The sequence below is a fragment of the Mercurialis annua genome, linkage group LG2, assembly GCF_937616625.2.
Source record: "Mercurialis annua linkage group LG2, ddMerAnnu1.2, whole genome shotgun sequence".
Lineage (NCBI taxonomy): Eukaryota > Viridiplantae > Streptophyta > Magnoliopsida > Malpighiales > Euphorbiaceae > Mercurialis > Mercurialis annua.
In genome coordinates this window covers 16283214-16310700 of record NC_065571.1, presented here as the reverse complement: position 1 = coordinate 16310700, position 27487 = coordinate 16283214, and the positions used below count along the sequence as shown (strand labels likewise).

The following is a 27487-nucleotide window of genomic DNA, read 5'->3' as shown; positions in this document are numbered from 1 at the left end:
CGAAATACGTTATAGTATTTATGGTAAAAATTTCGAGTCAATCGGAGACCTTTTAAAATGTGGACGCGGATATGTTTTGGGCTAAATTGCAACTTTTGAAAAGTTTCAAGGACCAAAGTGCAAATTAGCCATCAGATTCATTTCCTTCGTTCTTCATCGATCAATTACGTTTCTTTCGTACGTTTCTGTTTCTCGTCCATTTTCGACGTTCTATAGCTCGAATCGATCGTATTTTAACGGGTAATCACGGTAAGCACGTTGTTTCGCCGTTTATTTGAGTTTATTGGATGGGTTTTTAAATTGAAAATAAGGTTACGACGAAACTGTATCGCGATTACGTATTCGATACGTTTTATACGTTTTTATTGTGTTTTTGGATAGATTAGGATGCTATATGGATGTTGGATGAGTTCGGGATTGATTTAGCACGTCGGAATGGCCGTTTTCAGCGTCTGGAGTCGTGCCCAAGAAGGTGCACGACGTGCTTAAGGTTAGAGCACGTCGTGCAGGGGCAGGACGTGCCCTAAGGAGGTGCACGACGTGCACCTCCCAAACTTGAAGGGGGAATGACTCCAAAAACCTAATTTTACGATCCCCTAACCCGATATCGACTTCCGGACTCCGAAAATGCGAGATTCGGACGATAAACGAGTAAAATATGACTAGTTGTTTGGAATGAGATCGTTTATGGATATTAATGAGGATTGAACCGAGAAGTATTAAGAAACGAAAGAATGCAGCTGAACAAAGAGCTTGGGAAGCTTGACGTTTCTAAGCCCCGAAGTGTTTTTGGATAAGCGTTTTCTGTGAGTACATTTTAATTACTCGTTAATATTCATAAAGTCGCGTATTTTCATATACGGATGACTATATGAATACTTATATGTTTAATAGTAAGTTTGAAAAAGTATATGTATGTATGCTTTGAAAACGATTACTTTCCGTACTGTGTTATTTTAAGAATAACATAAATTGATGAAAAGAACATATATGCTTAAAATACTGGGAAGGGGTTAAGCAATATATATCGTAATCAAATATTGAATAATGTACGAGTATCGAACCAAATATGCACGAGAAAAGTATAGTACTTCCCTATATGTACTATATATAAAAAATATCGAATGAGATACATATGTAAATTATAGTACATTCTTACGTGTACTATTGAACATAGCAAATACCCTATCTGTGCGTGTGTTGTGAATGTATAGTTAGATTGTATTGCGCATGCCATGGTCCATAAAGGATTAATACAACAGAATAAAAAAAATATAGAATCAATTAATAAACGTAAAACGAGAATCGTACTATGGTACAGCCAAATATAAGAACTGAGATACGAGGTTGAACTTGGTAGAATTATCCCGAGACATGTATCTCACCCATTCTCGATAATTGTCCTTGGGACTCATATGAAGATAAAATTAAGCATAATATATCGGGAATCAATTTGAGATAAGAGCAATAATTAAGATATGATATAAGACACATCGGTTGGCGTGGCTATCGATGTCAGATATGTAAAACACATCGGTTGGCTTTGCTATCGATGTGAGGTATGTAAAACACATCGGTTGGCTTTGCTATCGATGTCAGATAGATGAAACACATCGGTTGGCTTTGCTATCGATGTCAGATAGATGAAACACATCGGTTGGCTTTGCTATCGATGTCAGAAAGATAAAGTCAGAGAAACTTAATGAGAAGAACAAAGATAATCAAAAATCATAACAGTAAACAAAACATGACAAGTATGTACATAGTATAAACGTACATGAGATATAGGAATGAGACAAAGATACCAGGTACGTCTATAACATAAACGTTTAGTTTATGACACGTACGTGACAATGAAAGTATGAATGAACACACGAAGTATGTTTGGAAGTAAGATCGTATGGAGTATGATCCAAAAAGAATATTTTCTACATAAAGAGGTTTTCAAACATTTTCACCCTTTATGTAATATTACTTGTAATTATGTGTATTCACTCAGTTTTATACTGACCCCGTTGTTACTCCAATTTTTACAGGTTGAGTTAGGTACGATTTGGAGAACGGAACTTCCGAAGTTTTAATTCTCGGAAGTAGTACAAGTCATGAGACCAGGCTCTCATTCTAGCAAGTCCGCAGTAGTTTAGAATAGGCAGACTCTATTTTGTAAAGCGCTTTAACTCTGATTTATGTTTCAAACAGGGGTCGTGCATATTTTGACATTATTATGGTATATATAAAATAACCACTCCCATTTCCTAGCGCCGGTCGCAGCTCAATAATTTGGGTCGTGACAATGTTGGTATCAGAGCAATGGTTTAGTGTTCCTAGGCCATTGTTCTTTTGTGATTGGAGTTTAGGAAAGAGTCAGTCAGTACCTAGGCACTACTGCGGATTATAGGGATTTCCAGTCATGTCTTTTGAACGTTATCATCGATTTCATCGGTTTTTCAAACGCTTTATAAAAATGTGTTCCCTTATATGTGCTAATAGGAGTCGAGTTGGATGTGTGCGTGAGCACAATACATGTTTGTGTTTACTCGAATAAGCAGTACGCTTTCGAGTATCTATAATCTGTAAAGAGTTATATACTCTCGAGACTCATATTATATAAGATTATCGTTATGGAATATGATTGCATTGATTGATTGGATAGCATATGATTGATAAGTTATGTGCCGCGCTGTAAAACGCGATCAATCTTGAGAGTGATGTGTTCACAGGTATGTAAGCCTGTGATAATTTATGCGATAAGTAGAATGTGTATGTTGGTGATTGATTGTTATGAATAGGAATTGTGCCTTATGATTGAAAGTTGTTTGTTTTGTTAAGTCTATGGTTAGCGGAAGGCTCGTGAGACTTAAAATACGCAAAATAGCTGGAAAAAAATCTAGGTGACACCGATTTTCTTTGGATTTGATCAACATAGAATGGTTATAGACATGCGTAGCATAGGAAAGAAACATGTACGTATGACTATATGTTCTTAATGTTCCGCTAAGTCTACAAGGAGCAGAATATTCTCAAAACTATCAAGTTTGTGACGTGGCCAAGTTAGGCCAAAAGGAACTTGTTTGTGATGGTTTGTTTATGCTTTGTTTTCAGGGACACATCGAGAATTCTATACGAATAGAATGGCTGAGCAAAGAACTACACAAGCACGTGCAGTCGCACAACTCATAAACGAGGCCCGCGAGGAGGCCAGAGGTAATACGGGCGAATATAACCCGGTCCAATCGACAGGTAGAGGCCGTAGACGGGGCAGAGACCAAGAGGAACCTGGAGTAGGCCAAGTCGGGAACGTGCAGGCACCAGGAGTGCCGCAACCACCCAATGTCGATGTTAATAAACTGGCAGCAGAGGTAACTGATATGCAGAATTGTATGTTAATGATGGGGCAGTTGATACAACGACAGTATCAACGCGAAGAGAGAAACACAGATAGAGATTTGTTATTGGCTTATACGAAGTTAAACTCAAAGAAGTTTGACGGATCAAGCGATGCACTTGATTTCCTAGAAGAAGTTGAGCAGAATGCTCGTAGACTCCAAGCAGACGAAAGACAAACAGTAATGTTGACCGAGATGTCAATGAAAGGTTCAGCCATGGATTGGTTTCGACAAGTAATCAGACCGATAATGGGTCAAATAACATGGGCAGAGTTTGTGACCCGATTTAAAGAATTATTCCTACCATTCGCTGTGGTTGAAGGTAATAGAGATAAGTTATTATCATTATCTCGAGGTGATGGATCAGTTCACGATTATGTCGCTGAGTTTAATCGGTAGAGCAGATTTGCTCCAGATTTAATGATAGATAGGGTCCAAGTTAATACAAGATTCGTGAATGGATTAGGATCTCAATTTATAGGATTATTGAGTCGTACTCATAAAGAGTTTGTTCAGCTTGTGGATAGTGCGAAACAAATGGAACGAGCACTCATCCATTTCGATGAAATTCCTGATCCTTCACGTTCTAATCAGACAAGAAGTGAACGTTTGAATTGCAGACATCAAACGTCTAGTCAAGTGAGAGAAGAAACTGAACGACGACATGGCCGGACGTATAAGAAGGGCAGGCAAGGAAAAGCAGCCAAAAGGGCTAGAACCATTAGTCTAAAGTCTGAGCAAGGAAGTTCAAGCTTTACAAACCCCATATGTCCACAATGTGGCAGAAGACACTTAGGTATCTGTCAGGCTGCAAGGGATGTATGCTTTAAGTGTGGACAACAAGGTCACTACAAGAGCGAATGCCCACTTTCCATATAACAGAATACAACGAATCATGTGAAATGCCCAACAGTTTTGTCTCTACAATGATGTTTGGTTAAATATTACAAGATAGACCACATAGTAGCTGTGGAAGTTATGGAATCCAAACACAAGAAGCTCACTAATGATTGGACCTCTTGAGCTAATCTAGTACAGAGGAGAACGTTTAGGGCGTGAGTTTAGTACGACGCCTGAAATAGACGAATAGGGTTACATCTTTTCGTATGTAATAGGTATGTTTAGTTTGTGAATGATAGAGCGTTAATTGCTATAAATAAAAAGTTTGTACAGAGTCTTATGTCGATAGAAACTTACGTAAATTCCGTTTTGTGAAAAAAAATGTATTTAATGAAATGAAATGTTTTGAAAAGACATAATTGTGCCCGGACACGAATCATAAAGACATCGCATTGACACGAATAGAAATGCATCACTACATTAATATTGCATTCACTAATAGGACATGCATCATATACATTGTGTGTCTGAACGAAAAGAAAAGTGTCTTTGCAACTCTTGTGATGACAGAAATCATCACACCGGCGCAAAATTATGACATGATTTGAAAATGAAAAGTATCGTTGATAGTATGCATTTTATGCATACTAATTACCATATTTTCTTGGTGTTTATGGAGTGTTTATGCTTAATCATGGATCTTAATTGTGGTTATTGTTTTTTATGTTAGAAAAATACTTGATATTAGAAAAGTTGAACATTAAAGAAGATGTGAACAAGTACATTGATAATATTGGATGGCAAACATACTTTTCAATCAATTATCCATGTTACACTGAACTTGTGCGTGAGTTTTGCACTACTTTTGAGTTTGACAAAAGATGTGATATCACTTTGAACACTCCAGGGGTAGTGTCTTTTAGGTTGCTGGGTAAGGAGTTCAAATTCTCTATCACACAATTTAATCTTGCCTTTGGTTTTATCACGAAAGATTATGACAAAATTGACGAATATGCTAAGTCTGTTTGTGATTTTTTACCTGAATTTGAACCATCCTGTTTGTATTCGCACATGTCTAAAGGTACCAGATACAACCCTAGTAAGTCACAAGCTAGTTATCTATATGACCAAGCATTGAAATATATTCATAGGTTTCTAGCTTTTACTTTTTCAGGTAGGAAAGATAACTCTGGTATACTTACCAAAACTGAGTTTTTTTTTCTTGTGGTGCATGCAAAAGGGAATTAAAGTGAACCTTGGATTTTGGTTGGCTTCTCAATTTGATAATGTTGTTGTGAAAAAGCGTCCTATGATTTTAGGTTCTTTGATTACTCAATTGGCTATACACACGCATTTGCTTGAGAGTGACAATAATGCTCTACATGTTGCTTGTGATATGCATCCTTTAGATGTAAAATGCTTAATGACTATGGGCTTAGTGTGGAAGAAGGAAGGTGTGCCTTGTTTTCGTTCCGCATGTCATATCAAGACGAACATTTCAAAGCGAACCCGGGATAGTTCGACCGAGTTAAACTAGTACCATTCTTATAACCAAACGATCGATCAAGATGAGTCTCGGGATAATTTACCGAGTTAACTCTAAATATAGGTCCAGAGGTAATCCATCGAGTTCAACTTGTATCTAATCAAAGAAGAAGAGTACTCTATAAAACTATCAAGACTAAGTCTATGACTTACCCGGACACTAGTGACCACACAGCCTATTGACGCCCAATAGGTAGCTCGTTCCCCCCAAATCATATACTAGTTTTCACAAACTATATATTCGATAATTCGATACATAAAATTCATATATAGCGATAAAATACTATAACATGCGATGTAGTTTAATATTCATACTTAAAATATCAAAACTAGTTATTATGTAATAATACACAAAAGTAAAGTGTAACTCACATAGACCGCTATCCAATTAAATACGATATCAATATGACGATTGAACCCCGCTAAGCCAAATCCGTCGATTTCGTAGCTCGTCAATACGTCTATTACAAATTCAAATCACACGTACGTTTAATTTATAAACATAAACTTAATGCCACGACCCTAAGTTACAAACTTAGGTTAAAACAATCTCGTTCTTAAGGCGGTTCTTGAATTCGATAACTTCTTAATCATATTCTATACTTAGCTAATACAGTTTGTTGTTGGTGAAAATACGCAAGCGTAAGTATGCCAACTTGTAATACAGATTGTGAAGTCCGGATATTGTACCGATAGAGAAAGCTTCTAAAGACAACCAGTTAGGAGACTCGATTTGAATAGCCAAAAGGATAATTTGAATGTTGTTATTAAACTAAATAAACTGAAATAACAATTATGGCTAAATTTAACTAAAGCTGTAATGAAAATAAGGTTTTAACAATAATGGAAAAGCAGGGATTATTAACTTTCATTATGTTGTTCAATCAGATTGGAATATGGATTTGGTTGTTTTACTAAGGTTCAGGCTAATCGTAAGCACCTAAAAATTATCTCTCGAGCAATTGCAGGCAAAAACATACAGCAAACTAAAACAGGCTAATTACTCACTCTCGCACAATGATTAACCTAATTATTGATCAATTGATGTTTATGAAGCAAACCCTAGGAACATGTACTCGTCAATTCACTCTCGCACAATTAACTCCTACGATCTTAATTATATTGGTATATTCCAGTTTTACTCTCTCAAGTTAAAACCAAAACACGGCTAATAATCACCCATGGCCCCTGACTTTAGGGGTACCTTACGACAAACCCCCTGATAAAAAAACGATCAGTAAACCCCTTGATCTTTATGACGGCACTCGCTAAACCCCTTTTGAACAAAAATACCCCTGGCGCCGCCATTTTTGGTCAACTAACATTTTTTTTTTGAAAAAAACAAAATTGGCGGCGCCACGTCACCAAACTACCCTAAAAAATTAAAACACCCAAAATACCCCTAAAACACCCAACCCAATCTAAAACAACCCAGTCAAATCTAACCCAACCAAACCCCTTCACCCTAACCGCCACCTACCACCCCACAAACGAGACGAGGAAAACGATGAGGATTCAATTTCCGACAATGAACCGTCCTCTCCTGGAACATCATCTCAAGAGCGATACACTGAACAACTCCAACGCCTTGAACAACGTCAAATAGAAATGGAAGTGAACTTGATGGCTTTCTTCAAGCACATGGATTTCACTCCGCCACACCCACCTCATTGTTAGACGTTTTCGCTATGCCTAGCATATTCAGGAAAGTTTCACCATTCTTATTCTTTTTACTTCCAATTTGATATGTTAGGCATTATATACATACATTGGGGACAATGTATGAGATAAATGTAAGGTGTCTTGGGATTGTTTTTGGCATTGTACATGCATGTTATTTTTTTTTGGGTATTGTTCTATGACTGTGACTTGTAAATCCATGGTTTAAATTGTTGAAAATTGCTTGATTAAGTTAGAATGTTATAAGAGATTTGCATAAATGATTGAGTTTTTATGTGTTTCATTGTGAGTATTGTTTGTACAATTGATTTAAATGAAAAAGTGCATAGAACTTAACACGCAATCACTTTTTGTGAGGTTTTGAGCCTAAGAGCATCCATCATTATATGCTCTATATTTTCTTTTGACTGTGTGATGTCATGTGTGGATTGATTTTTTCTAGAACTTGCTTTGTTATGCATATTAAAGTCACATTAATGGATGGAATGCATTAAAATGATAAGGGCAATTAGGGTAACCAATTTGAACGTCTAAAAGACCACCTTGATTTTATCCTTAGCGAACCAATTTTGAGCCTTAAACCTTTTCTTTGTTTATTAACCCTCATTTAACTCATCATAGCCTTTTTCTTCATTTTACCTCTTTTGTAACCCAAGTTGAAGGATTTTGTGAAATTACTACATGCATGAACTTTGTGGTGTTTGGTAGAATTTCAAGTTGCGATTACTTTGTGTTATTTCTCAAATTGTGGAAGAAACTAAATAAAGTCTCCTTCAAAATGTTGAAAAAAATGAAATGAGAAAAGAAAGAAATCATAAAAAAGCGAAAAAAGAAGAAGATGAATAAAAAGGAGTTCATGAGAAAGATGTTGTGCGCTAAAATGTAGCTTGAATTGAATGCTCTTGTTCGTAAATGTTAAGTTTCATGTATGTATGCTTTTGTAAAAATTCTTCAACTTGTTAATAACCGATTTTTTCTTTTAACCTACCCATTACCCAAGCCCCATTACAACCGTATCAAGACCCTTTGATTTTTGCATTTGATTCATTGCTAGTGGTGGAGATTTGATATATAAGCAAGCTTATGGTAAAAATTCTTTTAATACATTGACTTGAGAGCTTATTATTATCTTAAACACTTTGTGTGCATTGAGAGAAATCCTTGAGAGAGTGTTCAGGTTTTGTTACACTTTGATTTTAAAGAAATTGTGTAAATTAATACTCATTTGTGTTAACTTGCATAAAGATTCATTTGTGGATTGCAATAATCTCTTGTTATATTTTGATTTGAAAGAGTGAGACTTGATAATTTAAATCGTGGATAAATAAGTCATAAGAGGAGTGGATTGAAAAATTGAGCATGTTTTTAATGAATACTTGAGGACAAGCATTGTTCAAGTGTAGGGTGTTTTGATAGTGTGAATTTTATGCATACTAATTACCATATTTTCTTGGTGTTTATGGAGTGTTTATGCTTAATCATGGATCTTAATTGTGGTTATTGTTTTTTATGTTAGACGGAATGTTTGGATGCAATATGAAGGTGAAAAGATGATATTTGCTGAGCTTTTATAAAGATTGATGCTTTGAAGAATTTTTGGACTAAAGGAAAAAAAGAAACAGAAGATCTCTTCAGTTAGAGCGTGCCCACGGCGTTTTCCAGAAATCAGGATTTTGTGGAAAGAAGCATAAAAAGCTATAATTTGCCATGTGGCATCTTAATTCGTTTTTGGAAGTGTTTATTCACTAACACTCTTTATTATTCAAGGTTTAGTTTAGGAAAAAAAGGATTTCTATTGCAACACAACTTTTATTATTTTTGAATTAGATTAGTTTTTCTATTGGAGGGATTTAAGGAGAGATTTTAGGGATTATTAGGTTTAGTAAAAATCAAACTCTCAAACCAATTTTTGGTCATTCATTGTTTTTAGTTTTCGATTGTTTTTCACTTTCTCTACAACAATTATGTGTGGATAAACTCTTTTCTTTCCAACCCAAGGTTAATTAAGGTTTGAATTCATATGATTTGTGAGATTTAATTGTTCTTTATTATTTTCTCAATATTATTAATATTCATGTATCTTCTATGTTTATTAGGAATTCTATTTTCGTTGATTGTGTAAAAAGGCCTATTACTCAATTATCAAGATAGTCTATGCCAAATTAGAATATTAAATCCGTAATTGTTTAATTGTTCTAATTATTAGTGGTAGAATAATATATTCATGTTATGTGGATACATGATCTAATCTAAATGAACCAAGCTTTTGAGTTTGTTGATTAGAATTGGGTTTCTCTAAATTGCATTGCTTTTGGTAAATTAAATCGTAGAAGCTTTTCTAGGGTTGTTTATTCAATAAGAGAATTAATCACATGGCTTCCATTGGTTAACGATAAACTAAGGAGAAATTAGGTTGTTAGACCGTCTCAACAACTATAACCAATTTATTGATAAATTTGGGAATTATATTTGCATCGATGATCAATTCAATGAATTAAACTAAGATTGTACCTTGGGTTGGAGTTTTCTCATATTAATTTGTTCTCTCAATTTTTATTATTTACTTCGAATTGAATTTTAGTTTAATTTAATTTGTTTTTAATTCCAAATTTAAACCCCCCCTATTTTTATTTGAATTTTGTTTAAGAAATAAGTCTACCCAATCTCTGTGGATTCGACCCTACTTGTCATTATTTACAAGTTATTTTTATTTAGAGAGTAGGAATTATTTTTGTTGGATTCGACACCCATCAATCGTGATTTTAAACGGATGAGTTTTTAAACGTAAGTAAACTCAGACAATGACTCTGTACTTAGAGGCATAGAACAAGACTGATAATCTTGTTAGGCCTACATAAGAACATATGTGTGTAGAATAACGAAGCGTATCGAGATTTGAATTGCAAACCTCTAAGGCGGCCTTGTATATTAAATACAAGAAGAACAACGCTACTTTACAAACATGTAAAGTGATAGCGACCACGTTTAAACTCGAAGCATGTTTACCTCTAAGACGAGGAAATTGAATATAGAAGTTAAATACGTCAGGGGATATGAACCCTACGAATAAACAAACCTTGTTAAAAAAGGTCGAATAAAGAAAATTGATTCATAATAATTATGAATCAAGCCGTAATAAGATGGTTAGGATTGTTAGCATAGGAAGTTACTCGATAAGTATATTGAGACACTTTCACCTAGAAATAGTAATAGATAAGAGACCGTATGAACCTATCTGCAAGTCAACAGTTAGTGAATAATTCATCAGAGTATCGCAGCGGAAGTGTGGAAGGAAAAGAATGATAAGATATGAATAAGGATTGGTTAAGTAATATAAATAAGATGTTATCGTAAACGATCGACGAAAGAGAATTGATTCATAATAAATATGAATCAAGTAAAAGAAGGAACTTTTGTACAATAAATGGAATAACGAGACAAGAGAAGATGGCGGATAATGAAACTAAACCCCTAAGATCACGACAACTAGAATTGGATGATGACAACAGTAATACGAAAAGACTACGTAAGTAGTGAAACACGTATTAATTGAGTGACCATATCACTCAATAAGGAATGATCATAGGGTTAAACGATATTGGAAAACACGATCAAGTCGTGACAACGACCAAACAAAGAAGAATAAAGGATTGTCTAAACGAGGAAGCCTAATGATGAAGATTGTCGTCCCTAGTGATAAAGTATCACTAGAACGAACTAGCATTAGATATCAATATTAAACAAAGAGTCCATAGTAGTGGATATCAGACAAAGGATAAACTAAGGAGTTGCAAGTTAAAGTATATATGTGGGTACAACTGAACTCACTATCGAGGAAGATTAAAAACGTAAACTATTATGGCAGTTTGTAAAAATACGATTGAACAAGGTATGTAAGAAAGGTATATGAAAATTTGAGGACGGATTTTTATAAGGGGGGAGGATGTAATACCCCAAATAATTAAGTCGTGCCACGTGTCAGGAATTCCGATAAATTAAGTTAAGAAGAATTTAATTTAATTATATCGGGAAGTTGGAATAATTTTATTAGCCTAATTAGCGGGATTTAAGGAAATAACTTCGGAAATTAATATAAAATAAATTATAAATCCCGTAATGGAATTTATTTCGCCAAGTCCGCGAAATACGTTATAGTATTTATGGTAAAAGTCTCGAGTCAATCGGAGACCTTTTCAAATTTGGACGCGGATACGTTTTGGGCTAAATTGTAACTTTTGAAAAGTTTCAAGGACCAAAGTGCAAATTAGCCAGTATATGTATATATATATATATGAAATGAGATAAGAAGAAGGAGGAATCCAGAAGCCATTAGATTCATTTCCTTCGTTCTTCATCGATCAATTACGTTTCTTTCGTACGTTTCCGTTTCTCGTCCGTTTTCGACGTTCTATAGCTCAAATCGATCGTATTTTAACGAGTAATCACGGTAAGCACATCGTTTCGCCGTTTATTTGAGTTTATTGGATGGTTTTTAAATTGAAAATAAGGTTACGGCAAAACCGTATCGCGATTACGTATTCGATACGTTTTATACGTTTTTATTGTGTTTATGGATAGATTAGGATGCTATATGGATGTTGGATGAGTTCGGGATTGATTTAGCACGTCGGAATGGCCGTTTTCAGCGGCCGGAGTCGTGCCCACGAAGGTTCACGACATGCTCAAGGTTAGAGCACGTCGTGCAGGGGAACGACGTGCACCTCCCAAATTTGAAAATGCACGACGTGCACTAGGAGGTGCACGACATGCACCACCCTTCTTTTGAAGGGGAATGACTATAAAAACCTAATTTTACGATCCCCTAACCCGATAGCGACTTCTGGACTCCGAAAATGCGAGATTCGGACGTTAAACGAGTAAAATATGACTAGTTGTTTGGAATGAGATCGTTTATGGATATCAATTGGTTTTATTAAGAAAACCTATATTCTCTATTGAGGATTGAACAGAGAAGTATTAAGAAATGAAAGAAGTATAATTCGTTTATCGGAAAAAATTACGTTTGAAGCACGAATATAGAATCAATTAATAAATCCTATCTGTGCGTGTGTTGTGAATGTATAGTTAGATTGTATTGCGCATGCCATGGTCCATAAAGGATCAATACAACAGAATAAAAAAAATATAGAATCAATTAATAAACATAGAACGAGAATCGTACTATGGTACAGCCAAATATAAGAACTGAGATACGAGGTTGAACTTGGTAGAATTATCCCGAGACCTGTATCTCACCCATTCTCGATAATAGTCCTTGGGACTCATATGAAGATAAAATTAAGCATAATATATCGGGAATCAATTTGAGATAAGAGCAATAATTAAGATATGATATAAGACACATCGGTTGGCGTGTCTATCGATATAAAACACATCGGTTGGCTTTACTATCGATGTGAGGTATGTAAAACACATCGGTTGGCTTTGCTATCGATGTCAGATAGATGAAACACATCGGTTGGCTTTGCTATCGATGTCAAATAGATGAAACACATCGGTTGGCTTTGCTATCGATGTCAGAAAGATAAAGTCAGAGAAACTTAATGAGAAGAACAAAGATAATCAAAAATCATAACAGTAAACAAAACATGACAAGTATGTACGTAGTATAAACGTACATGAGATATAGGAATGAGGCAAAGATATCAGGTACGTCTATAACATAAACGTTTAGTTTATGACACGTACGTACAATGAAAGTATGAATGAACACACGAAGTATGTTTGGAAGTAGTATGATCCAAAAAGAATATTTTCTACATAAAGAGGTTTACAAACGTTTTCACCCTTTATGTATTATTACTTGTAATTATGTATATTCACTCAGTTTTATACTGACCCCGTTGTTACTCCAATTTTTACAAGTTGAGTTAGGTACGATTTGGAGAACGGAACTTCCGAAGTTTTAATTCTCGGAAGTAGTACAAGTCATGAGACCATGCTCTCATTCTAGCAAGTCCGCAGTAGTTTAGAATAGGCAGACTCTATTTTGTAAAGCGCTTAAACTCTGATTTATGATTCAAACAGGGGTCGTGCATATTTTGACATTATTATGGTATATATAAAATATGATTTGGTTAGCAAAAAATTTATAGTAGTTTTAGGCTTGCTACGGGTTTTGGAGCTACCACTCCCATTCTCTAGCGCCGGTCGCGGCTCAATAATTTGGGTCGTGACACTAATATAGTTATAGAAAGGTTTGTCAATAAGAATTGATGTTATTGAGTTAGAAGTGCAAGAGTTGGAGTAAAAAATCCACGCACCGACAAGTATCGTAAGATAAATAGAGAAACCCGTTATGGATAGTGGTAAAGTTATCGGTTGACTAAAGCAAGTAAGTTTGTATGAAAATTCGAAGACGAATTTTTATAAGGGGAGAAGAATATAATACCCCGTAAGTTTAAGTGTTGGATTGTGCTATGTACCTGTGAGGAGGGGCCGGATTTGCAAAATAAATGAATTTTTTGTATTTACGAAATGATATTATCCAAGTAGGGTGATAATAAATATCGACTTACATGATGGAAATTGTATATCAGCATTTATTAAAGTAAAATAGTATCGATGTGTTAAAACACAATAAGATTCCAAGTAGGTCGGTTTTGAAATTCTAATAGGAAAATTTTGATATTAGAATTTAATAAAAGGAATGAGATTGGGACTAAAGAAAATCGTAAGAAATGTTATAAAAATAGAGTTTAAGTCCCGAATTGGTAATGATTATTTTAATTCTCGAGAATCGCAATTAAAAGGTTATCGACATAATATATTGATTAAAAGGTTATCGACATAATATATATGATTATTTATTTGGATATTAATAATACGTAAGTGTTTGAGTTAAATCGAAGAATTGACTGTTTAATTAAAAAGAGAAGTTGAAAGAAGAAGTTGATTTAGTCAAAAACAAAAGGGATGAAAAGGGATAGTTTGCCAAAGTATATATATAATGCTTTGCTTATGAATTGGAATTCATAATTCTAGAGGATTGAAATCAGCTCTCAATTAAACAACTTGGTGACGAAGGAGACGAAGCTAGGGTTTCGCCATTTCTCGTCTGAATCGAGCGATATTTGTTTCATTACTTCAAGAAATTTGTTCCCTTTCATCTTCAAGCTTCGTATCAAGGTAAGAGCTCGGTTTTGAGTTAGGGTGTTGAGGTATTAAGGGCTATTTTAGTTTAATGACATTGAGTTCGAGTAAAACTAGTCAAAACCACGTCGTGTTTGACGTTTTTAATAAATTTGGAGTTGGGTTTTATGTTGTAATGATGTAGAAGCATGAAAAAATGATTTGGGGTGTTTTTTGGAAGTCGGAACCACATCGGAATTAAGTTTCAGGCTGTTTGGGGTTCCTCACGATGTGAGGAAGCTCCTCATGACGTTAGGAAGGCTTGGCACAATGTGCTAAGCATATTTGAGCTCGGGTACGGCGTGCCGAGGCCCAATACGACGTGCCCCGACCCGATATCGATCCTCGGACTCCGAAATAACAAAATTTGGACATAGAACATGACGTTTTTTATTAGGATTTCGGAATGAATATAACACGTAATTGGTAATCGACAAGATTTATACGACAAGTGATAGGAGTAGAAATACTCCTATATTCTGTGTGTTTTATATGTCATATATGTGCATTTGATGTTGGTTTTGAACTTCTTTGTACTCATTTTTGTGTTTGAGCATTTCAGACATAATGTGAGAGTTTTTCATGATATTCAAGACATTTGGAAGTCATTGGGATCATAATTGAAGCTTTGAGGAAAGTTGTGCGAAGATCCGATGAAAATAGGCGCCGAGAGCACAAGTTTCTACTTGTGAAATTGACCCCTCTTTATTGATTGAAGATTTTGAAATACTTAGATACTTCAATTGACTTTATGTTATTCACAATAAATAAAGTAGACATCCTAATCTTTCCATAGAATCAAGAATCGACTCATTCCGACATTTCTACATCGAGTTATGGCATTTTGAAGTTGACAGTGTGCAGCAGATTTGAAGTGTGCGAACGCACACTAAAGTGCAAAGGAGTGTGCGAGCAGATTAGCCTTTCCAGGGAGTTTTGAAGCAAAGTTTTGGCTAAGTACATGGGTGTGCGAACGCACACTCTATTGTACGAACGCACACCCCTAGAAGCTCAAGTGTGCGAACGCACACCCGACGATTTTACGGTAAAAAATGGACATTTTGACCTTGCCACATCACCTAAATTCACTTAAACTTGAGGGCAACTTTGAAAATACACATGGGTACAAGTCAAAACCCTTCTCTGAGCTGAAAGACGTATAAATACCCCACTAAACAACAAATCAAGGGTTCGCTTAGTTTTCCACATTAGACATTAGTTTTACATTAGTTTAGTTTAGCTTTTGATTACTGTTCATTGTTTTAGCTTGTATTCTGGATTTTCTTCATCATTGTTTTGGGATTATTGTCGATTAAGGTACATAACTATTAAGAGATTAATTATTATTGTTTCTTATTCAGCCATGAATTTTTATTACATTATTGTTGAATTATCTCTGAATATGTGTAGCTAAACCCTTCATTAGGGATTATTAATGGGATTTATGTATGTTTAAACAAATTGAATTTGTGGATTGTTGTTGTTACTATGTTTTAATTATTGTTCTTAACGCTTGAATTTATTTAACTAATTTATTCATTGTCCTGTGTTTTGGTGGCTAATAATCACCCATGGCCCCTGACTTTAGGGGTATTACGACAAACCCCCTGATAAAAAAAAACGATCAGTAAACCCCCTGATCTTTGTGGCGCGCCACCTAAACCCCCTAAACCCCAAATATGACGGCGCCATTTTTTCAGTCAACTGTTAGTCTTAATAAAAAAAAAATCTGACGGCGCCACGTCAGTGAAAGACTTTAAAATTTTCAAACACCCAAAATACCCCTAATTTAATTTAGAAAAAGACAAAAAAAACAAATCAACCCAATAACAATTTGGTTAACCACAATAACCAACCCAACCACCGCCGCCACTCCAACCACTGTCGAAAAATTTTCTGGTCATCTTCTCCGAGATGACCGGAAAATTTTCCGGTCATCCTCAGTCTGTTCTTCAACGAAGAACAGACCCATCTGGGTATGTTCTTCGTTGAAGAACATATCAAGAAAGAAGGCCGAAAAAATTTCCGGCCTTGACGGAGGGTGGTGGTGGTGGCCGGTGTACCACTTGGTATAGGTTAAACTCGGTCGAATTATCTCGGGACCTTACCAAAAGTATTTGAGAAATCTTATTCGCTCGTTACTATTAGGAATTCTACCCTAGTCCAGGTTGGTTTAGGGATTAGGGCTTCGATCGGATCAAATGCTTGGAATATAATATATGTTCATATATTCATGTGTTGTTTAAATGCGATGTTATTTTTTGAGTAATACCATTAGTAATGTGTACACTCATTCAGCATAGTCTGACCCCGTTGATGTTTACCCCTTTCGGGTGATAAATGTCGGATTAGACAGACATTCTCTTATCTACCAGGAGTCTTTTGACTTGTACAAAGCATGACTTCTCTTAGAGCTGCAGTAGAACATGGTGACTAGTCGTGGCCTAGTATAGCAGGTTTTTACATGTCTTTTATATGTTTGTACCTGTTATTTTGTATATGTCTTTTGTTAGGCTACGTAGTATCGCATGATCGTCTTTGATGCTGTTCATGTTAACAGTGCTTGTGTATAGATCGATAAATGAGGCTAATACGTATGATATTACAAAAGTTACTGCCCAATATGATTGTATCAACAGTGTGTTTATATATGGTATCGTGTCGCATTTACAAATGTGTTTTCGTTGTTATATGTTTGTGTGATTAAAGTATTTCATGTTTCCGGGAAAACAAATTAGACTGGTTCTAGGCCTGCTACGGGTTTCGGAGCTACCACTCACATTCTCCAGCGTCGGTCTCGACTCTGAATTTGAGTCGTGACACTTGTATTGTTGATAAGTCATGGGAAGTGAAGAAGAAAGTGGGGTAAATTATTTAGTGTAATAGAAACACAATAAAAAACATATACTATAAAGAGGGATAAAATAGAAATGACAAATATAAAAAGGTATGCATGAAAACAATCTCTTAGAATTGAGGGATTTTTGCAAAAAAATAAAATTTTGAGTCACTAACATAAATATTTGCAATTTTGAGAGATTTCATGTAATTTTTTTCATTTATTTGTAACAATTTTAAGAGTGATGTACTCCCTCCGTCCCAAATTGATAGGCAGGTTAGAACAAACACAAGTTTTAAGAAATTTAGTAAACCTATGCAAAATGAGTAATTTCATAAAAACATACCACACTTACCCCTATTTAATGCAATGTTGATTTTGTTTATCAGTGGGTTTTTCTCTCTTTTTAATGTAATATATTACAATTAATGAGGGCATATATGCCATTTAAGAATTTAAACAATAAATTACTGCCTATAATTTGGGACAAAAAAATGCAAAATATTGCCGATCAATTTGGGACGGAGGGAGTAATTTTTTATTAGAATTTCAAATGAGAGGGAAGTTAATCGAGATGAAGGATAATTCAATCTATTTACAGAGTAATGTAGTGCGAATACTAATTTATGGAGTGGAAAGAGCCCTACTCAAAAAAATTTGCTTGTTGTAGTAAAAGTTAAAGTTAATTACTACGAACTCCTCACATTTGATATAATCCACATTTTAATATTTTTTTGTTTGAAAATTAAATTATATAACCTTGTATTTTTGTTTCTTTCAACAGTTTAGTCCCTTCTTCTATTTTTGATATTAGTTAACGAAATCAAATTGTTGAAAAATCAAAAGTGGAGACTATATAATTTCGTTGACTAACACAAAAAATGAACGGAAGAATTAAGTTGTTGACAGAAACAAAAGTGAGTGGCATATTGTTGATTTTCAAATAAAAGGGATTAAATTGTGAATAATGTCAAATATAAATGTGTGATAGTAATTTGCTCTAGAAGTTGAGACAAATGCATAAATTTTGCAAAAATATCCAAAACCTCACCTTAAACCTTAGCGTAGCTTTAGCTTTTGGTAGAAGAAAGAAAAACCAAACCCATTCTTAACACTAAATAGGAATGATAATGAGCGAAGTGTGTGGCCTTCGCACGCGCTGCCTCCGCTGCCTCCTCCCCTCCTCATCTCCACTACTTCGCCGCCGCAGCTGCCTATTCTCCACTTCAACCATCGCATGCTCAGCGGCGGCCAGTAGAAAAGAGAAGGTGGTTGTCATTTCTGGTCCCACTGGGGCCGGAAAGAGCCGCCTTGCCATGGAGCTGGCTAAGCGGCTTAATGGTGAAATCATTAGCGCTGATTCTGTACAGGTAGCAATTTTATTGTTTGAGTAGTCTAAATTGCAGGAAATATGTGGAACTGAATTCTGAAGAAAAAATGCGAATTAAAGAAATGAATTAATTGAGCAGGAATTTAGTTTGATAATGCTTGTTCTTATATCATTCAATACTTTGAATTTCAATTGTATTATTTGATAACTCAGAAAATATAATTAATAAATAAATCAGAACTTTGACTGTAACCACCACCTTGCCAAATTTTTGATTTTCATGCTTTTTTTTGTGAATAGAAGGAAAGGAAATTATAAGTAGAGTGACCGGAAAAACATAGAAAATGATGTCAAAATTGCAAAAAATGACAAGTAGAGGGACGGGGAAGATAAATTTTTTCGAGGTAGGGGCTTCTTGAACAAAACTGTTAAAGTACAGGGGCATCGCGATGGGTTTAGCCTTTTACTGATTCTGAATTTTTGTTTTGGGAAAATGAACATGTATTTCTTGTTTGGTTTTGTAATTCTCTGCACTGTTATAAAAGATATTCGAGGATATGAATATCTCATTCTGTAATGTGGAACTTTATTAGTTAGATGGAAAAGTTTCATTTTTTAACTTGAATTTGGGCTAGAAATTTATGTGTCAATGCCTAATCCAGATGATGATTTGTTTCTTTTAGACGCTTGTAATATTTTAGCCAAGCATCTTGTTTTCTCACTCTAAAAGCATGGGGCTTGATTTTGCAGGTATATCGCGGTCTTGATGTTGGATCAGCAAAGCCTACTCCAAGTGAAAGAAAGGTTTCTGGTTTAGATTTATGGTTCTTTGTTTCCTTGTTTATGTCTTTTTATTTATGTTTAACTCAAATTTTTTTATCAGTTATGTCAAGGTTGGTGATACTGCATTTAGCATTGCAATAATTGTTGTGCAATTGACTGAAAATACAAACATTTATTGGAATGATCAAAGTTTATAAGTCTTTTTTCTTTTGAACCGAGAAGTTTATAAGTTTGTTAGAGTGAAATTTGATGCAACTTATCTTCAGTTAAATGAAGGAAAAAATGTGCGGTAATATTCATTTTGTTTGGTTCCACATGATTCTTTCGAGCAGCGATTAGCTAAGAAATCCATTTTGTTTCTAAATATAATCTCTCTCTCATTGAAATAAATCACATAATCCCTATTTTTTTTGCTTGCATATATAATCAGTTGCTAGAGCTGATTAAGATTAAGTCTCTGTAAATTTCCATGTCTAGCTGCAATTATATAACTATTTCTCATTTTTCCAGGAAGTGCCTCACCATTTGATTGACATATTACACCCATCTGAAGGTTTGTTTTTGCTGTACTAGACTACTAACTGATGCTAATAATCATTTAATACATTACTATTATCGTGGTAATTTTTTCTGTTGCCTTTTCATGGAAGATAAAATTTTACTTTTGTGCTATTATAGGTTAATGATGCTTATTCTTTGATATTAACTCAGATTATTCAGTTGGACGATTCTTTGAGGATGCTAGGCATACCACTCAAAATATTCTTGACAGAGGCCGTGTTCCCATAGTTGCTGGTGGGACTGGTTTATATTTGCGATGGTATGTTTCTGCATGTCTTGGCAAACTTCTTTCAATGCTTTTCCATTTTGGAAAAAATGCTTATGCTAAAAGGTCCTCAAAGTAGTCCAGCTATAGAATCACTCTTAGTACAGCAGGCTAGCTTTTTGCATATGTAGGATCTATTATGTTAACCTTGGTTAATAAATTGATATCTTCAATGCTAACAGAAGTGTGATGGCTTAAATTTATCTTAAATAAGGTGCATACTGACATATTTATTATTTCTTGGGCAGTCCAGTTTAGAAAAACTTCTTTCTTCTCCTCATCCCTTGCTGCTGCAGATTTCTCCTTTTCTCCTTTTTTATCTTAACTTCTAATTTGTTTCTTTATAAAACAGTTCTTTGTCTTTCATCTTATTTTCCTCTCTTTATTTCTCTTAACAACGAGGGCTTGTCAGGACGCATGGACTTTCTTTCTTCAATGAGATTGGGTAATTGCTATATGTATGAAACCATAGTTAAATGCATTGTACTTTGAAGTTAATTGTTCGGTACAGAAGTTTGTAATATTGGCTTAATTAACAATTGTGCTATCACAAATGCACATGAACTTGTAATTTCTACTTCAACTGTCATTGTGAACTTAACTAAGGATTAAAACATAGATACTATCACGTAGTGCTTTCACACCCTTGTTTCACCAATCAAAACAAAAGGAATATGCTTCCATTGCAGCCCTAAAATGAAAAATGGGGATCATAGGTCTTGTCATATATGTATTACAATATCTGACCAATTTTTTTTGCTGTATTGATAACTTGTGGTCACATTGTGTGTAAAATGTTTACATGAAATGTTAATGTAAAGTCATCAGATTAAATATTTTTCTCTGAAATAGACTGGAGGGACAAAACTTATAGTGGTAATATTTTTTTTTTAAAAAGAGCAAGGAAAGAACTTATGTGGCATACATTCTCTGTTATCTCTTTAATGACACCATTAGGTTTGTATATGGGAAGCCAGATGTTCCTAAAGCCTCACCAGAGATTGCATCTGAATCATACTCAGAGCTTGCAGAACTACAGGAAAACCAGGACTGGGATGCAGCTGTACAGTTAGTGGTCAATGCAGGTGATCCCAAGGCTGAATTTTTGCCTGCCAACGATTGGTATCGATTACGACGCAGCCTTGAGATAATCAAGGTTAATTTGTTAAGTCCTTTAGAGTCTAGATATAATACTGAACAGTTTAACAACTTCAGTAGCTCTATCTCCCTCTCTCTTCCCCCACATGGGTAGGGTGTTTGAAATATATCAAATAATTAACATCTTTTTGGTATCAATGTCTCTATCTCCCACTTTCTCTCCCCACATGGATAGGATACTTGAAATATATCAAATAATCAAGAATTTTTCAGTATTATTGTATTAATAGCAGTCATTCTTACAATTCTCATGCTATATTATTATCTCAGATTTCGGTCCACCAAGATTAACTGCGTATTCTTTCTTTTAGATCTCGTATTTTGTTTTTGAAGCATTGATTTAAGAAGGTCATGGTTTTTAAATTGATTTACGTATAAAAATTTAGTACTGTTCCCTTTTCCATGGCAGGCTACTGGATCTCCTCCATCTTCTTTTCAAGTTCCATATGATTCCTTTAAAGAACAATCAGCTACAAGATTAACTGAGAGCTCTCTCAATGCAAATGTGGTTGGAGATGTATACGAGAAAGCTAAACCAAAGGATCTAGATTATGAATTCCTATGTTTTTTCCTCTCAAGCCCTAGAATAGATCTTTACAGATCAATTGATTACAGATGTGAAGATATGCTTTCAGGTATAATTATATGACTTAATGTAATTTCCTTTTTCTTAGAGATCTTAAACTCATCCCTTCCGCATTATTCAACCTTTTTTGACAATAGACTTATCTACTCTCCTTTTTGAGATAAGTTTGATAATAACTATTCTATTCTCATACCAAGGCTAAACTATTATTGAAAAGAGTTCTGTTTTACCATCTTAATTGTTTGCAAAACCTAAATAACTGATGCGCCATTTAATTATGAATTTTCTTTCATTTTCCATTTTTTTTCCTTTGTCTTGTCCTCCAAATCTTCATTTTCTAAAAGGAAACTTGAGAACTGAAAAAATTGTTTATGTGTCTATTTTACAGTATTTCATTTATTTTGATTATAAGAAAGTTAACGAGTTTTTGTTTTCCTTAGATGGTATTATGTTGATATGTATATAGTTTTTCTTGTAATTCATTACTTTAGTAAGCATGTCAAATCTAAAAATCATCCTTATAAAACCAGTTCAAATCTACTCAAAGTTAAAGATGGAATAATCTTTTAATAACTGTTAGATATTATAAAACAAAACATGAAAACCAGAAACACAATAGTATGTAGTACATGTGTTGAAGTGGGAGTATGAGTATCCCACATTGTGTGTGTGAATGAACATGTGTTTAAATAATGGTTGGGCATCTCCACTTAACACCAATGGGTTTTATAACACTACAAAGAAATGAAGTAAAAATAAAATGAAAAGGATAAGAGTGTAAGCCACGTAAAATATTGTGGGCACTGGTACTTGTATTTAACACCAAAAACCAATCAATCCACATTTAGTTGTTTACATACTGTAAATGTAATTACATAAGACAATAAGTTAAATATTTTAATAATAATAGTTAGACTTATGGTTGAGGTCTGCATGGGGAATTATGTTCTCCACATTCCTTACTAAATGTTGATTTTACTAGGAAATCCCGGAGAACATGTTACAGTCATTTTCTGGAGCATAATATAATTTCAAGAAACTAAGAAAGTTTGGCTGTAGTTCTTCATTTGGAATTTTTTTAAAACTAGACATGAATTTTGAGTTTCAAACTGGACAACAAGCAATCCTTTCCACAAAATAAGTCACATTTAAGTAGAGATCTAGCAATTTTTAGCTATCGGATCATGGAGTTGGGTTCTTAATTTTTCTTCCTTGATAGACATCACTGCGGTGAAAATACCTTGCAGTTCAAGGGAGACTTTGCATGCAAATAAACAAGATATGGGCATTTATTTTCACTTACAAATCTATGGCAGATTTGATTATTAGGATGAGCTTGATATTTACTATTTTAGCAGTTTGTATTGGGTTATTAATTCCTACGACTGTGGCCCCTCAGTTCTTGTAATTTTGACACCCATTGCAGTAAAGAGGCAAGCTAGAATAGCATGAAGAGATAACTATATCTGATAATTATAATAGAGCAAATTATGCTAAAGTCCCAGAGGTATACCATAATTAACAGTTTGGTACTCCTTGTTTCAAAAGTCTATTTAATGGTCCCTCGGTTTTAATTCTGTTAACTATTAGGTCCCTCCGTTAATCTCAACACTTATTTTCAAACAATTTGATACCCCACCTTTAGTTTTGTAAACGATTTGGTCCCTCACTTTTAATTTTATTAAATGATTTGGTCTCTCACTTTTAAACGATTTAGTACCTGAGTTTCAATCCGTTAAACAATTTGATCCCTCAAATTAACATAAGGATCTCTCAGTTAACGGAATTAAAACTGAGGGACCATTAAGTAGACTTTTGAAACAAGGGGTACCAAACTGTTAATTATGATATACCTCAGGGGGCCTCTAAGTAATTTGCTCATTATAATATATTACTTCATATTCATTATATACTAAGAGATGACAACCATATCTGATATCGATAACATGTGATGTATTCCATATTTGATCAATAGATAGTAGCACATGACATTTTCCCACAATTATGTTACGTACCTTCTTGCTTCTAAGATTTATCCTTAAAACCTTGGTATTTGTAAATTCTTTATATACTTGCACAGTTCAACTCCTAATTGCTGTCAGTAATCTGTTTTTTTATTATTATTATTTTCTTTGTAGGAACTGATGGAATATTGTCTGAGGCCAAATGGCTTCTTGATATGGGTCTCCTTCCCAAGTCCAACTCACCAACTCGAGCAATTGGTTATAGACAAGTATCTTGTTTACTCAGTTGTTTACTATTTCTAGTGTTATTTAAGCTAATTATGATATCGTTCTTCCGAAATGTTGTTTAAATGACTCTTATGGTCAATATGCATATCATTTATATGGTTTCCTAAATCCCTACTTTGCCTAGATGGTTAATTACTCATAGCACCTATCTTTCTTTTGGAATACTTGTAAGTTGTAACTGCTAAATCAAATCATTTGGTTTGTTTTTGTGTGTATGCATGCGCAACCATGTATGAGTATGCACGTGAGAGAGAGATGTGTTTGATTTTAAACTAAATTTTAGGTTTAATTCAGTGTTGATATCACCATTATGTCCAATTCATGGTATATTTGATGTGATACCACTATCCTGCACCAAAATTGTTTTAATAAATGACAGCATCACTTGTATGATTTACTATTTTCAGGCCATGGAGTACATCTTACAGTTCAGGCAACAAGGTGGTAGTTCTACGGGAGAGTTCTATGCTTTTCTATCTGAATTTCAAAAAGCATCAAGGTAAATCAATTTACTTAGAAGCTATTGAACAGTTCAATCTGAATGGCTGATTATTTTCTGTCCCTTGATTAGAGAATTTAAAGATATGACTTGTTATTAAAAATAATTCAGAGGTTATTAGTATATTCTTCCTTTCGTGGTTAATAAAAATATGAAAACTTCTTTTCCCTTTTTGATGTCTGTATCACATCACATCATCATCAAAGCTTACTTTACACTATAATATGCAGGTCCTTAAGCACTTGATAAGTCCAGGATAGGCACTTTGATGAGTAATCTTCTTTTGATGCAGAAATTTTGCAAAAAGGCAAATGACATGGTTTCGCAATGAACATATTTATCACTGGGTCGATGCTTCTAAGCCCTTGGTATGTTAATTCACTATTGTTTCTTTAAGGAGATAACTAGAAGTTGCTTGCAGCACTGTGTTGGCTTGAGTGCTTGGCATAAAAAAATTCACTTTTAATGTTGGAATTGAAGGAGGATAAATGTGCTTCTGCATTCATGTTAAAGGACTAGTTATGCAGTGTGTCTCTGTGTGTTGCATGCATTAGGAACAAAGTGATAACTGAAAATATTTTTCGAAGAACAAACAATTAGTGTTGGACTCCACCTATCTGGATTTCAACAAGTAAAATGCACCGTGTGGTGTATTGGCGTTAAATTATCTTATCTTATCTTTTATCATTATATATATTATGAGACATAAATAATGAAAAAAGTTATATTTGAGGGTGAAAGTAAAAAGAGAAGTATCAGAGTAACTTGCTTTATCATCTCTCATTCAATTTCTCATCAGTCGATCAGTTAAAGATTTGTGTTTGCATGTGTGAGAAAGAGAGTAGAACTAGAAAAGACTTGTGAAGGCTTAAGAGAGTTGTGAGTAACCCACTCCAGTACAGGGTTTTTGTAGTCTTGAGATATGTCAAATAAAAATCCTGGAGGAAATCTTAAGTCAGATAAAAGTATGATGTGTGAGAATGAACATCTAAAAATTGCTTAAAATAATGCAACTTCACTTATTATAAAGTTGCGACTTAAAGAATGGATTTGTCGTATCTTGGACATTGTTCTGCTAAAAGCTTCATAACATAAGATTAGGAACAATGCTATGTTCTATGGAAACTAGTTGAGTCCTACGTTTTTGTACTTTTCCGTTTCTGGAAATGCGTTTGAAACTCCAAAACATTATTATACCACAACTTATTCTTATTAAAAATATATTTTTGCTGTGTTCTAATTTAATGTGTTCCTTGTTGGTGTTTCCGTTTTCTTATAATGTAGGTACAAAGTATTCAATAATTATTTGGCTTTTTCCTGTGTAAAGCATATGACCCTTTTTAGTCATAGTAGATATGGCATTTTATTTTTCTTTTGCTAATTATTCTAATTATCTCTATTGCAGGATAAGGTGCTTAACTTTATTTATGATGCATACCATGATCAGACTGGATCTTTGGTTGTACCGGAATCTCTTCGAATGGATAAATCTAATCAACAAGAAAATCGTCAACTAAAGACTTACCGCACTAAAAATAGGTATGATTTAATTCGTAATTGAAAAATAAACACATTGATATTATTTGCTGCAAAAAGCTAAAGTACTAGCCTTTCTGTGAAGGCATTTCGTCAGCCGAAATGATTGCTCCGATATTTTAGACTGGTTAAGGACACAAGAGACAGTAACGGGCAGCATGGTTTGACTTGGAGATGCCTTCATTTCGCAATTTGCATTTTGATAGCATAGATGAGCTTACTGTGTTTAGCGCAAATGTGAGAATGGGGTCTGAATTCGAGTTTGACTTTAGCATTACTTTGTCGATTCTAGTACGTAGTGAACATTCTTTATGCCTTCACCTTCAGAACTGCAAGCTCAGATAATGTGATACGGAGAAGGGCCGCAAGAATATATTTATGCTTATTACTTCAACCATTCTTTTGGTATTATATATTTTTTTTCTTTTTCGGGGTTGGTGACCGGCAAATTAGGGTGTAAAATGATGACATTTGATATAAATATGAATGTCTTCTATTGTTTTGCACTAAGCATGTTCTGCATTTTGTTGTCCTGATATTTGCCAATTTTGAACCTCAGTTTTTACCTAAATTATTCAGGCTGGGTTGCGACATCCGTTTTATTTCTTTCTTTGAGCTAACTTTAAATATTTATGGGAGAAGGTGTAAAAATGACCTTAATTTTGTTTCCACATCTCAAATTTGATACTAATGTAATATGAATAGTAAAAAGGGGTAATGTCAAATAAATTCATAAACTATATATGTTTTCTCAATTTAATTATGAACTTCAAAACGTCTCAATTGTATGCATTTTATTTTTTCTCAATTTGATGCATATGATAGCGTGGCACACATTTATTGGCGTAATTTTGTTGAGGTGGAAATTATTTTTGGCAGCCACGTCATCATATTACCCCGTATATCGAATTGAGAAAAAATAAAAATTCATGCATACAATTGAAACGTTTTAAAGTTCGTGATTAAATTAAAAAAACATGTATAATTTATACATTTTTATAAAATTACCCGTAGTAAAAATGATCTTAATATTGCCAAATTCTGTTATTTAAGCACCCCATTCAAATGGTGTTAT

General features: G+C 34.3%; 1 protein-coding gene across 3 annotated transcripts; it reads left to right on the top strand.

Annotated features, from left to right (window-relative positions):
• Positions 1-18474: 18474 nt before the first annotated feature.
• LOC126669565 (tRNA dimethylallyltransferase 9) lies at positions 18475-26922 on the top strand. Of its 3 annotated transcripts, XM_050363065.2 has the most exons (12): positions 18479-18812; positions 19523-19576; positions 20066-20108; positions 20267-20375; positions 20794-20826; positions 21339-21537; positions 21949-22174; positions 24264-24358; positions 24785-24876; positions 25169-25244; positions 26282-26415; positions 26498-26922. In XM_050363065.2, exons 1-12 carry the CDS (start codon positions 18567-18569, stop codon positions 26577-26579), a joined length of 1389 nt encoding a protein of 462 aa, XP_050219022.1. In that variant the 5' UTR covers positions 18479-18566; the 3' UTR covers positions 26580-26922. The 3 variants fall into 3 exon arrangements, with proteins under 3 accessions (XP_050219024.1, XP_050219022.1, XP_050219023.1); XM_050363066.2 differs by lacking the exon at positions 20794-20826 and having other exon boundaries at positions 18480-18812; XM_050363067.2 differs by lacking the exons at positions 26282-26415; positions 26498-26922 and having other exon boundaries at positions 18475-18812; positions 25107-25243.
• Positions 26923-27487: the final 565 nt, after the last annotated feature.